Source organism: Pteronotus mesoamericanus, unplaced genomic scaffold (genome assembly GCF_021234165.1).
Source record: "Pteronotus mesoamericanus isolate MK-2021 breed Mesoamerican mustached bat unplaced genomic scaffold, CSHL_Meso_final contig_24, whole genome shotgun sequence".
Taxonomy (NCBI): Eukaryota; Metazoa; Chordata; class Mammalia; order Chiroptera; family Mormoopidae; genus Pteronotus; species Pteronotus mesoamericanus.
This window is the reverse complement of record NW_026555100.1, coordinates 7,122,532-7,141,349: the sequence shown is the minus strand read 5'-3', so window position 1 is coordinate 7,141,349 and position 18,818 is coordinate 7,122,532. Positions and strand designations below refer to the sequence as shown.

The window sequence follows — 18,818 nt, the reverse complement described above, 5'->3', positions numbered from 1 at the left end:
CTCTACCCCTGAGCACCTTACTTAGTGCACACAGTACCAGGCAAATTTCATATTCACAACAGCTCTGTGACGAAACAGGCTCCAAAAGGTGAAAATCGGAGCAGCAGATCACCGGGGACCAATATCACTATTCACCATCGCAGAGTTAAAGGGGGCGGGGCAGGGAAACCAGCCAGCCAGCCAGACACTGGTGCTTCTGCGCCCTCACGCTGGCACTGTTTCCTGCATTCTGTCTACCCTCCAATTCCTGGTCAGTGGTGTGTTCAAGCGGAAGCCACATGTCACCGCTCCAGAGCTTCGAGACATGACATCAGTCTTCTGACAAGCTGAGGTACCCAGGGCCATGGAAAATCTAGTCAGTTCTCTAAGTTCTTGGGGAGCTCCCTTCTTGATATGAACTGATTTTTGACCCATAAAGAAGGAACTAACATGTCTGGGTATGATTAAGGAACACCTGTGAACTTGGCTGCATTCAGAGAAACCAATCTGAACTTTGCCAGGCTAATAACGTGTGTGGGGCCAACTAAGAGAGATTCAGGCATCATTCATGAAACTATCCTATCAAAAGAGAAAGATCTAAAGTCCTTGCTTGACATGCATTAAACTTGGAACAAGGAAGCAGTATTAAAAACAAGATCAAGAGCAAATTAGAGACCAAATCTAGAGGTAACTGTGGCCACAGAGGACAGTGTTCCAGGGAATTCAGAAAATATTTCTTAAAGAGCAATGTTATTTCATTCATAATTCTTCTCTTACTGAGTTCTACTAGCCAATGACAAGTTTTAGAATCTCAGCTCCACTCAGTCAAACCGGGCCTGTACCACAGGATGTAGCACATCCCAGAGTAAGCAAAGAGCCAAGCTCGGGCGTCTCGTGATGGGGTTTAGGTTCCATGAAGAATGCACCTGAGGTCTGTCATCTTACAGTATTGAGAGTTAAGAGTCCCACATTAATATGCTATATTTAACACTGTTTATATGAAAAAAAAAAATCAGTGGCATCCAGTGTGATTAAAGCTGGAAATAAAATTATAAATATCTACTAAAGCTCAAGGGTCTGAATTAGTGACCCAAACAGGCAGCTGAGAGAGGCAGAGAAAGAAAACATCAAAAAGGGGAAAGGACCTGAAAAGCTCAGCATCTACTTTTTGAGTGAGTGACCAAGGATGAAGGCAATCCTCGTGTGCCCAGCAGTTCGGGGAATGAGAGCTGTGAACCTGCTGGCCCCTCGTCTGGCCTGGAGAGCTGGGATGCGCACAGAGGGCAGCACAGAACACAGCATGGGCAAGGGAGGAACTCATCCTATCTCTGTCACCTTAACCTCTCCAGCCTCCAGTCTCTCTATGGTAAAATGGGTACACCCCCCAACAGGTGGTCCTGACTCCCTCACATGGGCACCATGAAAAGCAAACAAAATGAAGCAAAAGAAAGTGCTCTGTAAATGGCAGTAGGTACAGATGTATAAAGGGGTGTAGTACAGAACTAAGGGCACTCACCACTGTCGGCTTGTTCCAGACGGTCTGCAGGCAATGCTTCACAGCCCCGCAGTCGGCTGCTGTCTTCACATTCTGGCACCACACTGCTGAGCCTCTGGTGCATTCTCTCAGGCCTAGGACAGGGCTGGCGACAGCTGGGAAGAAAACCATTGTGAGGAGGTGGCTGACTTCCCACGCCAGGTCCCCCTCACTTGCTTACCCAGGACTGGCCACAAGCCCTGGCATTCAGCTGCACACTCTAGCTGGGCCCTCACCCACTTATACAAGAGGCAATCCAGAGGCACCGCATCCAGACAAGACGCTGTTGTCATAAAAGTCACAGGGCTGGAAGGGACTAGTTTATCTGGCTCATTTTTTTCCTCTTAAACTATTGATATTTTTAAACCATATTAGGGAATATCAGACCATTTAATCTCTATAACCTTGAAAAAATTCCAAATGCCACGATGTAATGAAAGAAATCACGGGAGACTGACTTTTAAATATAGATTTTTAACTCCTGTTGCATGAAAATTAGTCAGTTTTTTAAAATCCATAGGGAAAACAATAAGATTCATATCCTTATTACACTGAAAAACAATTCTTAATGTTCTAATGAACAGCTCTTTACAGACCTAATCATGTGAGCTTTTGCACATAAACAAGTTCATTAGCAAAGAAGCAAGACCACAGAGCACAAGTGTCCACTCAAAACCAGGTGCACGGCATTTCATCTACTGTGGTTAATGAGAAAAGGACTTGGGCACAAAGCCCAAGAAATGCACAGAAATGGAATCAGGAAAAAACCAGAAAGTTTCAACATCACCTTCTGAAGGCTAAAGAAATGCAGTTTAAGGAGGTGTCGTATTTTAATAGTTAAATTAGCCAAAAGGAAAAAGGAAAACACAAGCCTTTGTTACTGAAGAGCAACAAGTTTTAGTAAAAGATGCATTCTTATGACACTGATAGCAGTGTTTACTATTTCTTAATATATTGCTGTATTTCAAGAAATGAAACGATATCCCTCTTCAAAAAGTAATCTACTTCTAGAAATATGTTTTAAGGAAATTGAGAAATTCAAAAGGTAAAATATGATATGCACATATACATTAAGAGTAATTCACAATACTAAAAAATGTAGATACAACTTTTTGAATAGACAAAAACAGAGAAGCTAATGATATTCTTATTAAATTATGCAGCTGTTCAATATCAAGATAAGGTATAATAGAAAAATTCAAGAATGTGAAACTGAATTATACAAAAATCAGAAAAGAACAACAAAGTAGGGTGGTTAGCTGAATTATAATTTAACTCCCAATGTTACGTTGTGTGTGTACAATTTTTTAAAAATATTTCATAAACTACCTTAAGAGTTCTTATTGTTTCTTAAAAAAGGTCTATGTTATCCTTGATTTTGAAACTGAAAAATGGGAAAACCCTCACTAGGAAACAAGAGGCCACATGAGGCTCCGTGCAGATGGTGAAGCAGACTCCGGCAGAGAGCACCTGTGGTTTCTTGTCAGAGATGAAACCCCTGCCCCCCGGCACCTAAAAAATGGATTTAGAACCTCAGGAGTCACATTGCATGCTGTTTCAGCTTGTAAACCGAGAGAGGACACAGTGATTCTACAGACATGTGACACGTATGCACGCGTGCACACAGTATACATCACAGATTAGTTCAGTAGGGGCTCTCCTTTCAGAAGAGGAAGGAAATGAAATGCTATCGTTACTAGCTGTTCAACCAAAGCTATAGTTCCAAACTATCCATGCAAAGACTGAGTCACAGGTCCCCAAAAAAGCTGAAGCCAGATTATCTACACCCTTTCAGAGACCAGCAAATGCACTACTTGCTGCCCGTTTACAGCTTTCTCTGCCCCTTGGGGGACGAAATCCCACCACAACTGGTTCAAGAACCCAAATGAACTGGCCACATTCCAAGCTGTTGGTTTGAACTTTGGTTTCCACGGGAAAACGTGCAAGACTCAAAACAGTGCCAAGATGGGCCAGGAAAGCTTAGTTAACCAGCAATTCAACCAAGCTCGCCTGGGGAGGGCCCTCAGCTGCAGGCCTGAGGAGCTGGGGAGGAGCAGAAATTGAAGTCACAGAGTAAGTGCTCCAGGGAGTGTAAGGGTCACGGAGACATCACCAATGGGAGCACCGGCACCTGCCATGCTGCTCCTAGGCACTGGGTCCCCAGGACTCCCAAAAAGCACTCACTAAGCTACACTGCCTGGTTCTAGCTCCAATTAGGAGGAAGGAGCCCCACTAATGAATAGGAAGCTACAAAATGAGTCTTTAGGCAAAGGAACATACAGTGATACACACAGGGAGCCAGAAAGAGGACGATGTCAACAGACAGAAGTAGGGCCCAAGAGCAGTCCTCTCTGCACGAGGTCTGACCAGCACGCTCCATTCTTATAAATAGCCAAGTAGAACTCCAATCCAAGGATTTTCTCCAACCATCCCAGCCAAGAACTGGCTACAAATGACCAAAATCTATTGGGTTCAGGGAACAGAAGGCATCATCACAGGCCCAAGCAGCAAAAATACTTTGTAGCTTGTTTACTGCTTCTAGGAACTTGGAATAGTAATCATTTGCAGTAATGACTCTGTTATTTGTTTTGGCCAGGCTATTTTGGACTAAAATCACCTGGGTAGCACCTCCTACCTGAGACTGGCCCAGCTAACAAACCCCAAGTCATTTCCCAGTCCCAACAGCATTTTGCAAGGCAAGCCCTCCACCTCAGAACTAAAGACATGCACGGTAGCCAATCTGGTAGATCTATAAAGTCATCAAAGTCAAGCCTAAAGCAGATTTCATGGACATGAGAAATGAAACTGAAATCCCAGCTCCTGGAAGTTCAGTTCTTAGCAAGACATCCCCATTTACCTCCAATCCCAAGCCAAATGTATACAGTTACATATTACAAAAATGGTCTGTGGTGTGCAGCGAATGCGATTTCCTAAGATGAAGCAATGCATATTGGCAGAGAAATAACTGCATGTCCTCAGGATCGGTCACGCGCGGCTGAAACACATGCCTGGGTGACACAAGCTTGCGTGACACCAGTGAACTACCTGCTGAGAGGTTCAGGTGCTTATCTTGGGAGCTGATCTCCTGAGAGGAAAACAAACAATGGGTCAGAATATGTGGGGACATGAATCCAGTCCCCAGGACATGTATTTATACACAAAATCCTCACACTACTTCAGGGGGCCCTCAGGCACCACAACATCTGTCCAGGGACCCCAGCTGAGCACTGAAGGCTTTAGAGGCAAGCATGGCTTTTCTCCACAGAAGCAGGAAAACTACTGAGATGAAGGCAGGATTACCAATGCCACTCTGCCACTGACCCCTCAGGCAGGGGACCAATGTGAACAGACATGGGCTCTCTTACCCCACAGAGAGGGACAGACACAAGAGACACCAAAGTAAACTAGAAACGCAGGTAGCCACATGCACAGAGCAGCAAAGAAAATGACTAAATGCCTACGGGGAAGCTACAGGTGGCTTCTTCACAATGAATTTCAACTGGCACCTACAAGACAGGAGATCTCAAAGGCTGGCTAAGTGGAGAGGGCATAGGAGAAATTCCTGAACATTCCAAGGCAGAGCAATTTTATCAGAGGGGAAGAAATCCCCTGTCTTTTCAGGACTGGAGCAAAGGGAAGTGGCAGGGGCCAGGCTACAAAGACAGACCTCAGGCACACTGGGCTAGACCTCATCTAGCACACTCACTCCCATGTGATGAGTTCATCCTGTGGGCAACAGCTCATGTGAGCATCTTCACCACCCAGGCACGATGGGGCAAAAGGCGTGAAAAGGAGGCGGGAGATTCAGATGACGGGGCTCCGAAACGGGAATGGGGAGCTCATTCCAGAATGTCCAAGGCAAGAAGTAGTGGCATCATCAAGGGCTGAGAGCGAGGCTAACGGAAAAATTCCAAAAGAACACTAAAGCCAGGAAAATGAAACTCGACAGGGTTGAACTGAAACATGAAGTCTCCTAAGCCAGCAATTTTCAACTGGTGTGTCACAACAATTTTTAAAACATGCAACACCTGACTATTTAGTCAGGGGGCACTGAGCTCTTTTCCCTTAGATTGTCATATTTTTAAAAATACACAGGCAACACAGTTAGTCATCTGGTGTAAATGCCCTGTCTTGAACCATAAATATAAATAGAGTTGAATCTTATTGGTCATGTCATATGATAAGATTGCATCTGATTGGTTAATTCTTGGTACCAGAAATACTTATATACAAGTATAGGCACCTGATTTTTTTTTTAAATCACTTTGGAAGCAAAAAGGGTTCGTAATTACTTTTTTTTTTTTTGCAAATCAATAAAAACTATACCTATTTTTTTGTCATATCGGCAAAAAATATATTTTTTGGCGTGCTGAATTTTAGTTATTAGTTTATGACTGCCAAGAGATTAAAAAGGTTGAAATTCACTGTCTTGGGCTAAAAGAGAAGAGGAAAGAAACAGCAAAAGCCAAGAAAACCAGGATTGAAGTGGTGGTCAGAAGCTGTGCTGCTCAAGCCAACAGAGTGGAGGGCAGGGCACAGGCCACAGGAAAGGCAGAACACCCCTGCTCTCTCTGCTTCCTGTAACGGTGACAAGTACAGCAGGTTGGGAAGGTGAAGACATAGGACCTCATTCCTGAGTTGCCTAGAAGACTGGAAATGTTTAGCTGGGAGAGAGCATGTTTGGAGCTACACTCATCTTAATAGGTAAAGGACACGTTCTGCTTATCACATGAGCGGTTCTGTTCTGTGTGGTCTCAAACCCCAGACCCTCAGAGCAAGGAATGATCAGAGGTTAAGAAGCAGACCATGGCTTAAAGTACGGAATGTATTTATGATCCTCAGAAATAGAAAAAGGGAATGGCTTCCCTCATTAAGTGATGAGCTCTCAAACAGCAGAAGTAACCAAGCAAAACAAAATGCCCAACCTATGAGGAATTCTGTGTAAGAATTCTAAGGCGTGAGAGGGACCAGACGACCGCTTTCAGGCTGGAAGTCCTAATTCTCACAACAGCGAAGCAAAGGACATTTTCAGTACTAATACACAACCAATATATAAAAATTATCCTAAATCACTTCCTGATGAGAGTCATTCCTCAAATCATATTCCTAGCAAAGCCTGCATCTCTACTCTCATTTTCCCACATTCTGCCCCCAAATACCAACTTCCTTCTCTGAGGGAGTACGTTGAACTCTAAGAGAGTTCTCAGAACGTATGCCTGAGCCCCGGAGATTTCTGATTCAATGTGTCACACTAAGACACGAACTCCACTCCAGGGTGAAGGGAGCGCCACACTTCCTGGCTGAAGGGCCCGGCTACGGGGCCCCCAACGACAACGCTCTGGTGGGTGGAAATCACAGAACTCGGCATCCGGAGACCCTGACTTCCTACAGGCAAGTTTCAGTTTATTAAGATGGGCGTTTTAAAAAGACTTCAATTTTATTTGCCTAGGAAATGGGTGGGTGCTCTGTTCACTTTTCACTTTCCAGGCCTAGAAGAAAAGAAACACACATGTTCTAAACCATTCCACACATAGGTCACTTATCGAAGATAGGTGACAATGGAATTTTACTATATTGAGAATGGCTGCCCCAAGCTGGACCGGCCATGCAACCGTGGGCTTCGTGGCAGCTCTGGACGTTAGACAGACACCACAGTAAAGTTGGGCGGGAGGGAGAGGCCATGAGAGCCAAGTGTGTTTTAGGTGTTGTTATGTGACTTCTTGTGAATGGGGACCAAACTTTTGAGTTTAGAGTGAGACTTGTAAGGCAATTCTCTCACCATCTAAAATAAATGCTTCTGAAATGCAGCATACTGAAAAGAAGGTATGACCTGGCTCCAAGTCCTGTCCAAATGAGCTTAAACAAGTCACTGTCCTTCTGAGCCTGTTTTTCTTCTGTGAAATGAAGATAAAACCAGTGACGTCACTGGACTGTTGTGACAATCAAGATGGCAACTAAACACTTTAAAGTGCTGGAATACTACATCTCCCCACCATTATGCCCTTATCAGCATCTCTTCTGGGTATTTCAATGTACCCACATATCTCAATGCCCCTACCAGAATGACTTTGAAATCATTAAGTCAGGGGTTCAGATCTTGGCTCTACCACTTCCGGTCATGTGACCTTGAGATGTCAGTCTTCTAATCTGCAAAGTGGCCTATTACGAGTACTCATGCCTAAGAGTTTGTAAAAAGTAACTCATACTGGTACAACAGCACAGTGCTGGCATGCCACACAGGTCCAGTAAGTGCGATTTTCTTTAGCATCATCATCTGAAGCAGCAAGAAGGCCTTTCTCTGACCCGTTTTCTTACCCAGAATAGGTGCTCCACAAACAGCTGAATCAGGGCTGTTCTATTTGTGTACATTTAACCAAGTAATTAACTGGCAGCTCAAAGACCTAGAGAGCTGCTGCATCCCAACCACCTCAGAAGTCGTGGTTACTAAATGCAAGGCCCAGGAGTCATGTGCCACAGTGCAATGCGTCCAGGAGTCAATACTATGCACCTAAGTCCCACGTGAGCGAAGAATGAGAAGTGCCCGGCAAGGCACCCATAGTCCCCACAGGCGAAATGCTTTCGGCAGTTTATGAAATTGGAGCTACAGGCTCATTTTCCTCTCATCCCAATAAAACTACTGTTGTTCAAACTATTTTTGGAACCCACCCTTTAGAAGAACCCCCTCAAAAACCTCTCCTAAACTGGGAGGGTGAGGAGGCAACATGGCAACATGACATCTGCCGAGTGTTAGGGACAGACACACCTGAATGAAACCCCTGTTCCGCTGTCTGCTCAAGCGAAGACCCGGGAAACTCATCTACACAACCATCATGGAAAATCACAGAGCCCCTTCCTTGGGAATCCTGTGAAGATTGAGGAGAAAGGAGAGAAAGCACTGCCACTGCCCAGGACCTGAAAGCTGAGTCACTTGTCCGTTAACTGTTAACAGTGAGCTTGCGGGGAAGGATGACCAAGGAGAGGCGGTCACGTTCTAATTTTTATACTTGGGCATCATTTAATTCTTCCCTTGTTACCTTTAAAATCAGAAAATAGTTAAACTTTACAATCTGTTTCAGGGAACAATGTGGCAGAGACTACAAGTTGTTCCCTATATCTATTCTTCACTCCTTTCAAAGAAACCACAAACTCTGAGCTACAAACATGGCTGCCAAGATAAAAAACTACACTTCCCAGTCTCTTTCGTAGCATGCTCTGGCCACGAAACCACATACTGACTGATGGGATGTTAGCAGAGGTTGTCACACCTTTAAAGACAACTGTGATGGCTGGACCTTAAGCAATCTCGACGGACCATGAAGGGGTAGACCTCACAGCTGCAGAACGTAAGAGCTAGAAGAGGCTCTGAGTCCTTCTGGGAGCAAAACCACCAAACTAGCCCTGAACTGCCTGGCTCCTAAACTTTCTGACAGATAAGAAGAGTTCTATCATGTTTAAGCCACTCCTATTCCAGGTCTCTGTTGTCTGCAGTCAAACCTAAGCCTATCGAAATACCAGCTTATTCATCTACCTCATTCACCAGAAGAGTCTCCAAATGACATGTCTTTACTAAGGCTTACTATTGAGGTTACTTAAAAGGCCACATATACAATGTAATTACCAAAGATTTTGAAAAGTAGCCTTACTATGTCGGAGACCTTTCCTAGGAGGTATATTCTGCTCTATTTCTTAAAGCAAAGAGCCTTTTTTACAGCCATACAACATGTTTTTCCTTTTCAGTATTTTAGGTAACATATACCAAATAGTGTTCGAGTCTACCTGCCAGTGAAGGGATAACAGAAAATGCATTCAGCCTCCCAGCTCCAACAAGCAGGACAAACATTTCCAAAGCAGCGGATCTGCCCTCTGGGTAATGTATCACCATGGCAACAGACAGGCTGCTAGGAAACCAAGAGAGGATAACTCCAGGAGGGGAAGCAGCTACCTTGTATTCAGACATGTCTCAGGAGAACTCCTGCACTTAGATCCCCTAAGAGCAAGAGATAATGCAACACACGCCACACTGACCACCTGCTCATGGCTGGTGTCACAAGTGTCTTCTACAGCGAAGAGCACTCGTCTCTTCTTTACAGAATCCTGCTTTTGGAAAACGTTCTGCAGAGAATAAAAACAATGCCCATTTAATCATTTAGAACAACACACCCTCAGAGGCAGCCTGCCTTCAACCAGAGAAAGAAAGATCCAAATATTCCTCTTATCACAAAAGAAATCCATAGCAATAAAACCCTCAAGCTCACTGGGCTAACGTCCCATCACCTCTGACCCAGATAAGCTATTTCTGTTCAAACAAAGGTCCTTTCTCCCCTGCTTCTCCTCTCCCACTGCTGCCTTGCTTTTTAATCTTCCTCATAAGCCAGATCATTTTAAGACAAAAACAAAATCTATCTGCATGGAGAAGGCAGTAAAGTCCTCAAGCAAAATTACCTTATGCAATAACTGAGACACTGAGAGAAAAGTATGCAATCTTCTTAGATTGTACAAGAGTCATGACATGTGGCATAATTAATCTGGGTAAGAGAAATTCCTATCTAGTTCATTCAAGAGTACTCCAGTCCAATATAAATTCCTGCTAGCAAAGCTCTTCTCCCTAAGTGCCAACCTCTCCAAGCGAAAATCAGAGGTGAACTTAAATCACCTTAGATAAGATTATGCCACAAGTGGACCATGAAGAAGTGAGCCCCTGTCAGTACTGCCCATGGTGCAGTCAGGTGAACAGGTACAGGCAGGGGTCAAAGGCACACCCGCCTGGTTCCTGACCCAGCCCAGGGTGCTGCTCAGAAGCCGATGCTGTGAGCCAGAAACTGGCACAGGCCCTACCCCCTCCCTGCTAAATGGCTGGGTGGTCTCTGAACACTTACAGAAGACAATATGCTAAAAAAGACTTCAGGCAAACCTCACCAGGAAATCCAGTGTCTGGACTTGTCCCGTGTCATTGTTTAGTAAAGTTTAGGATACACGTGTGTCTACTATACACATCACTTTTGACTTACTTTAGATACTATTCAATAGTACTGTCTTGATTTGAAATGCCAAAATCTTAAATTCAGACCACAGCATAAATTAGGGCAAGGTAGTAGAATGTCCCCAGTATTCTGGTGTAGTTGCTCTCAGCTCAAGAGGGCCCTTGGGAAGATCAAATCAATGTTAAGCAAAAAGCACTTAGAACAGTGCTGGGCACACAATTAACTCTCAGTGTTGGGTTATTACGATGCCTGTAGTTCCTGCAAATCAGCTGTACCAGTGGTTCTAAGTGTGGTGCAGAGCCCAGGGTGCCAGAGGTCCTCTCAGGGGTTCCATGAGGTCAAAATTCTCATAATACCACCAAGATACTAGCTGCCTTTTTCACTCATTCACTCACAAACATGCAGTGGCGTTTCTTCCTAGGCATATGACGTGTGACCCCACAGCAGGCTGAATGCAGAAGCGGCTGAGGATCTAGCCAGGTGTTAACAAGATTGCAAAAATGTAAAACAAGCCAATCTTCTCTCTAAATGTTTGTGTTTTAGGAAAAGTTATTTTCCATAAAAATTATGTTAAATGTTAATGGGTTCCTTATTATTTCTAAAGGACTTTTTAAAAATTTTGTCAGCTTGCCCTGGCTGGTGTGGCTTAGTGGATTGAGTGCCAGCCTGTGAACCGACAAGTCACCGGTTCGATTCCCGGTCAGGGCACATGCCTGGGTTGTGGACCAGGTCCCAGCTGGGGGCATGCGAGAGGCAACTGACCAGTGTATCTCTCAGACATTCATAGTTCTTTCCCTCTCTTTCTCCCTTCCTTCCCTTCTCTCTAAAAATATAAATAAAATCTTTTAAAAAAAAAATTTTGTCAGCTTAATTTGTAAGATGGTTAAATATTGACAGATACAGCCCACAAACAAAAGCTCTTCAGGGCGCCTCAATAACTTTTAAGTATATAGGGATCCTGCGAATAAACATTTGAGAACCACTAAACATTTAAGAACAACCCACTTCTGAACAAAAAGGAAGGGAAATAGCTTCCTCATTTTATAGCCGGTTCCCTTTTCAGATTTACCTCAAATCAAAGCCACCCAGGGGTATCTAAGTCATGTTAAGACTCCTGTAGCTCTGCCACCCACATAAAACCCTCTCCTACAGTCGTGGGCAGAGGGGTGTCCACTGACCTGGATATAAACTATTATAAAGGTCAGTGCTTCGCTTGAGCCCAAAGTCACCTTTGACTGGTCAACTCCTAAACACAATTTCTTAAAATTCATGTCAGTAAATTTTAAAAAATGCTTTATTTCATCATGAAAAGACCTGGCACTATTAACACTTCGGTGCTGTGTGCACCAACCTACCAGCACTTCCTGAGCTGAAGTCTACTTGGCTTCACCTCACACCACCATTCAGTAACGCTGAGCTCTTGCCGGGCCGAGCACTGCTGTCCACGCGGCAGATACAGCAGGGGATCAACAAAGCAAATAAATATACCACATGATGTCAGGTCGTGGTGAGTGCTATGGAGAAAAAAATGAGGCAAAGCCAAAGGGCGAGGCAAGGACAGGATGGCATGGCCATCCCAGACTGAGCAGCGGGGCATTCTGACAAGGCAACACCTGAGCAGGGACGTGAATGGAGAGAGTAAACCACAGGGGTCATCTCGGACAGGCAGCGCACAAAACGCAAAGGTTCTGAGCACCGACAAGGCCCACCACCCAGGGGACTGGCCAGCAGCCCAGACCTAACGGGAGGAAAGGGGGAAGGGGGAAGAAGGCTCTAAGGGGCAGCCAAGAGCCAGGTGCCGTGTGACCTTTCAGGACAGTAAGCTCTTAACTAGTGAGACAGGAAGCTGTGGGACCCTACACACACGGGACAGCGTGCCACCACAGTTGCTGAATAATTTTTTGACTGTAGTAAGTGACATCGTTAGGGCTGGCCAGAACTTTCTACGGTATCTTCTTCAATCTAATTTATGAAGTCTCCACTAATGTAAATAATTTCTTTTCAAAAGCAGTATCTATCCAACTATCTATCCAGAATTCAATTCAAAGATTTAGAAAGGTGATGAGAATTCATCTCACTTTTTCTGAAACACAGGCATCCAACAACAGGGCTACCTAATTGATACATCCATACAATGAAATACTCTGCGCTATTTATTTCTTCAAATCAGCTGGGAAGTAGGAGGAGATAACATAAGTTGCCAAAATCATTTAAGAGTAATTCGGCAATTTCTACTTAAGGTGAAATATGTACATTCCACAACTCAGTAATTCTATTCCTAAGTATATCCTCCAAAGAAACGTCTTTTCATGTGCACAAGAACATTTATAAATGCAGTTTGAAACAGAAAAACAAAGCAGATGGTAATAATGCACACGTCTATCATAAGAGTGGAAAGTATGATATAAATGGAATAAGATACTGTAGTGAAAATAAAAGAGCTACATATTATCAATATAGATGAACCTCAAGAAAAAAAAGTTAACACAAGACACAGTATCTGTAAAATGTTTTAAATATCCAAAACAATGCTACATACACTGTTGAAGGTTACATTGTGTCTGTGAAAGTTTAAAGACCTGCAGGACAACGATAAACCCCAAGTCTAGGAAGGCATTATCTATAGAGGGGACATGGGGAGGGAGTGGCTAAACTGACTTACCCTAGGAACCACGGCTAGTACCAAGAGGCCTAGAATCAGAGAATTCAGGTTACCAGGAACCAGCCCTGATGTGCGGGGCTGCTCTAGTAAAAACGGCGTTTGGCTGCCTAGAGTACAGACTCCCACCTCCCTCCTAACTGCGGATGACCACCTACCCTGGTTTGTTTTCCTGGCCCAGGAATTATGTTCAGCACACATATTTATAAATGAACTTAATTTTGTTTTATTACGCTTACATCATCTTTGAAATAAAAGACACGAGGAGATATTACAAAGTCGAGGGCAGAGAAGGGCCACCGGGCCGGTGGGCCAAGCACACTGACAGTACTGGTTTTGCTTGGGGCGTACCAGTGAGCCTTACAGTGCTCACTACCTAAGCCCAGCCGCGCAGTAACTGATTGAAGCCTCACTGTAGCCCAATTAAACAGAAATGATTATTAATCCCATTTTACAGATGGGGAAGCAGTTTAAGTAACTTGCCCAAAGCTATACAGCTGCTGTCAGCAACATGATGAAGTTAAAACTAATCCTCAGTATCCTCTCAGGCCAACCATAAAGAATTAGAAATTCCACCAGAAACATGAAATTTGGACAGATTGTTTTTCAGTGCAGAGGCCATTACGCAAGGATAATTCAGGTTATTTCTGGAACTTCGTGGAATAAAAGCAGTTCGTGATGGGGGGGGCTCAAATGTTGGAAAAATTTTAGAATCAGGTAATAGCTTATAAGCTTAATAATCGTTATGTAAAAAGCTTTCATTTCAGAAACTGAAGGTAGGACCCACCCTGACTCCGGGAGACCATAAGCAGTACCACCTCTGTGCCTCGGGACCACAAGTCATCAGTCAAGATAGTATCTGAGCCACCCTGCTCCCGGGAAGGTCGCCCACCACCCAGGACACAGCTAAAGACCACCACCCAGAGGGAGAATGATGCAGTTTTTTTAACCCAATTAACTTTACCCTGAATTCTAAACCCCTCACCTACACTCTGTCCTCCTTATAAAAAGGGCCATTTTAAAATGGAATTTAAGATGGTCTGTTAGGGTACAACCCCACCCCCGGCCCCCGCCACCCCGGTCTTCTCAGATGGCCATCTGAATAAAGCATCATAGAGCCAATTCCTGTCTCTGCTCATTGGGTCTCGTAGGTGACAGGCGCCACAAACTCCAGCTTTTCCAGTTTCATTAGTACTTCTACAACAGCCAAATTCTTTATCCTAATCACTGTATTTGTCGATTTTTAAATGGTTTTAAAAAACAGGCAACATAATTAGCATTCCCTTCTGTTGAGTTAAAGAAAATCCAGAACTTTCCTTTGGATGGCAGAACTAAGCAGGATCCAGAGAGCAAGGCTTCGAGCCTGACACCCAGTAATCCAGAATGCCCGTGATATGCAGAGGGCTGCCTCCAAAACCGCAGCACCCGAGTGGCTTGGTTTTGGCCGTGAGAGCTTTCCCATGCCTTATTAGGTGGTTTCCCCAGCCACCAATACCCTGTCCACCCTTCCTCTTCCCCAAACGGTGGAACCAGCCTAGCCATTCCACGGTTTCAAATAGGTTCAAGTTCTCCTTCCCCAACCTAGAAAAATCCAGACCACTCAACTCTCCAATACCCTTCCAACTCTCATAGGAGGTACCAGATACAACTGGTCAAATGTAATTAAAGCACTTATCAAATACTTGATTGGCTAATACAAATGCACCCTTCATAAATGACATTATTTTCAGACTAAAACTGATTATTGATTGAAAATAGATAAAAGGCATTCATCCAAAACTCCTGGAAGGTGAGAAATGGAATTCTGTTGATATTCAGCAGATTATGACATAAATGCCTATCTTGCATCACAATCAGCAGTAGCTATCAAATGAATATATATTTGTACATAATAGATTCTAGCATCCCTAGAGAGCCTCCCTGCCTGTGCTAGGCACACACCACTCAACTGGTTAGCCATTACACAAGTGACAGTAACGGGCAGCTTGGCTTCAGTGAACACGCACGACCACACCACATGCTGTACAAGTATCACCTCACTAACACTGGACTATTTCCGCTTGAGGAATCATCCAGCAATACGGCCTTACTGCATGATTCCTTTATAAAAAGTTGAAAAACAGCAGTTATATTTTTACATCTCTGGTGCTAAAAGCTAACAGTTGTGTCCTTTGGGACAAGTGAAACAGGGTAGGGAATGGAAAAGCAAAGGAGATTCTGGACGCCGCTAAGGCTCCAATCCCCGCCCATGGAGGCTGCGGACCGCGGGTTTGTTCGCCCCGCAGTAACTCATCAAGTTATACACAAAATGTGTATGTTTCCCGTAGGTAAATTACACCTCAGTAAGTCTGTTAAGTAAGGGTGGTGCTGACGGAAGACTACGGCAAGAGCGGGCACTGTCCGGGGTCCTGGTTCTGATGCTGACTTCTCCAGCAAATGGCCTGCGATCTGGGAGAGTCACTTGGAGGGCCTCAGTGTCTTCATTCCTTACAAAGAGGTGAGATTATACAGACTCTCCAAGTACTCCATCACTTCCCTTTATTTTTGAGGTAGGGAAAAGGAAGGGACAACTGGTGAGGTAGAAAAAAACAACTCAAAAGCAAGTGTCTCTACCGTGAGGACATTATGGAAACACAAACCATAAAGCTTCTCCACATTCTGAATGGTAATGTTCTATACAGCAGTGCCATGTTGGAACGGCAGGTTCTAAGCTCCTCTCAGGAGAGATGTTGGCTGCAGTCACTGATGCACCTTCATTAACAGTATCAGTATGTTAAAAGTTTTAGAAATAACATTTCCAAAAAGTCAAAGTGGGACCAGAGCTGACAAAGCAAGTCAGCAGCCATACACTGTGTTATCAGCATGACCTTGGCATAACCCTGAAGGCCTGGCGGCATAAAACAAGGCCATTTTAACACACTCCCATTTACCCAAATATTCAGGGAAGCGAGCTTCTTGGCTTAGTTAATATTCTGGTGAACCACCTTCCCATATATACCAGAACAGGGTTTTACATTTCCAAAGAATCAATTAAGTCCCTTTAGGATAATTTAAGTGATTCAGGATTCTTTTGCTTTTTTGTTTAAAAAGATTTTATTTATTAATTTTCAGAGAGAGGGGAAGGGAGGGAGAAATAAAGGGAAATATCGATGTGCAAGATATACATCGCTGGGTTGCCTCTCAATATGCCCCCAACGGGGGGGGGGGGCGCCGCGGGCAGGCAGGGGTGGGGGGAGGGGACCCACAACCCAGGCATGTTCCCTGACTGGGAGTCAAAACAGTGACTTTTCGGGTTTGCAGGCTGGCGCTCAACCTACTGAGCCACACCAGCCAGGGAAATTCAGGATTCTCAAAAGGTCTCCTGAGGAGTGACTCACTGACTAAGAACAATCATCTGCTACTGGGAAAAACAAATGTTCTTAATCAGTACAGAAAATTTAGAGACTAGCATTAGCTAATACACTGACCATGGAATAAAAAGCATTATCAGCCCTGGCAAGAAATAAATACCCTTCAGCGACTATAAAACCAAAAATCTTTCTTTAGATCACCTTTCATAGCCTAAAGTAAAACAAGAGCTTGGTTTAAGGTTAAGACACATTCCTTTGAGTTGCTGAAAGCTAACATGAGGAAAAACATCTTAAACGTATTTCATCTTAAGTACCCTCTTAATTCTTTGTTTTTCCATCAACTCTCATCCATTTTCTGTTTATTAACATGCAGATGGCTGCTAGATAATTAGAATGGAGATTAGCCCCTAAATTATATGGTTAATAAGCAGAAATTGAGGTGGGCCACAAAGGTTACGTTTATTTCCCTCAGCAGGCTATTATCTGAAAGCACCCAAAGCTGGGATCCTCTCTGCATGTAAATTAAAGTCTAGCTACTGACTATCAACCTACAAAATTCTTATTAAGTACTCAACCTCACTCCTTTCCCTTTACCACGATGGTTTAAATGAGGTTGAGGTGAAGGCAAGAATTAGGAGAAAAGGTCACGATGACACGGGGAGGGCACAGGGCCCCTTCTCCAGCTCCAGGAAGACGGTGCAGCTCTTTCCTTTGCGGTGCCTTCATAGCCTGTAGTGATTTTTATAACCAATACTAGTTCAAGGCAATAATCAGGTGTTACGAATACTCCTGTACACGGCTACCTCTTACATACTTACACTTTCCCCAAACGTAGGCCGCTGCTGAAACTGGCCAATAGCTAAGCAAAGACGTTTTAAAGCAGGTGAAATGAGGGCTCCATTGCAAAACCACCTGGATCACAAAAAGCCCGTATCTTCAAAATGTCGGATCAAAAGTAAATATATATGTATATGTATATGTATGTGTATATATGTATATATATGTGTGTGTGTGTATATATGCAAAGATAAACACCAACAAAGATAGTATAGTGTACTTTTATGCTTCCTGCAATCTCAATACTCTTTAAAAACTGGGGCAACTGGGGCCAAGGGCCAAAGTGTACCCAGTTGGCTGGGGCTCCATTCCATCTCAATCACGTGAGCCCGGCACAACACAGCTGCACAGGCTCACCCCCAGAGCTGGAAGGGCAGACGGGGGAAGGCGCCGGGCGGCCCTAGGCCCGCCGGCCCCAACTTGAGCCCTGAGGGAAATGCCGTCCGCCTCGCCCCGACACCCCAGGTCGCAAACGGCCGGCTCGGCGGAATCTGCTCTGCCTGTTTCCCAGGGAAGTGCCGCAGCTCCTTCGCGGAGCAGCAGGTACCGGCCCTGCGCACACGCCTGCGCAGTGGGCTCCCCTCGCCAAGCCCAAAGGGGAGCGAAAGCGCGAGACCCGGTACAGCGCGCGGGCCGCGTCCTGCGGGAGACGCCCTCCCCAGGCTGAGGGTCCCAAAGCTTACCCGCGCCCAAGAGGCTGGCCAGGACGAAGAGAGGGTACATGGCGCCGCCTGACCCTGCAATCTGCAATGCAGAGCGTCAGCTGATCCTTCGCTGGTATAAACCTGCCCACCACCCCGCCCCTCGGCCCGAAGCCGTCTACTGCGCAGGCGCAAGCTCCGCCCGGCCGGCCCTGCCCAAGCGCCGCAGCCTGACTCAGCGCCGCACAGGGCGCCTGCGCGAAGCAAAGGAGGGGCTGGGTGAGAGGGACAGACCGGATGGGAGGAGGACCGGAGTGAGGACAACGTGCGTTGGAAGGGAAGAAAGAGACAGTCAAAATGGAAACTAATGATTGAATAAATCAGCGTTTGGATTATATGTAAAATACCTTTTAGGCCTCTCATTTTTCTTATGGGTCGTTTTCCATTATTAGTACCATTTTATAGATGATTGTCCATACTCAAAAAGGTTAACCGACTTGAAGTTCTCACTGTCAGAATTCAAACTCACCACTCAAACTGTGTCCTAGATGATGTTTGTATTATACACCTGGCAGGGGCAGTGTGTAGCTTCTTTCTGGGCCCTGTGTTCTCTCTTAATATTGCATATTTATAATCACTTTTCTTCTCCGTGACTCCCAGACAGGGTTTTCGGTATTAAATTCCCTCCCAAGTTCCTACCATGTTTTGTCCGTGGACTTGGAGGGAGTGGAGGAAAGGGATTGAGGAGTAACATGGAGAATAGGAAGTGCCTCAGCCATTGGAGAAGGGAATAAGAAGTCCAAATTTGAGAACCCTGCTAAAAATTGGCCAAGTGCC

General features: G+C 44.8%; 1 protein-coding gene across 1 annotated transcript in view; it reads right to left on the bottom strand.

The window, feature by feature from the left end:
* PSAP (prosaposin) overlaps positions 1-18,166 on the bottom strand; it is a 31,136-nt gene extending 12,970 nt beyond the window's left edge. The window contains exons 1-2 of the mRNA XM_054572649.1: positions 18,024-18,166; positions 1,496-1,629 (exon numbers count right to left, since the gene is read on the bottom strand). Coding sequence (XP_054428624.1) covers positions 1,496-1,629; positions 18,024-18,063 — 174 coding nt within the window. The 5' untranslated portion in view covers positions 18,064-18,166. The remainder of the gene's footprint in view (positions 1-1,495; positions 1,630-18,023) is intronic.
* Between the last annotated feature and the right edge of the window lie 652 nt (positions 18,167-18,818).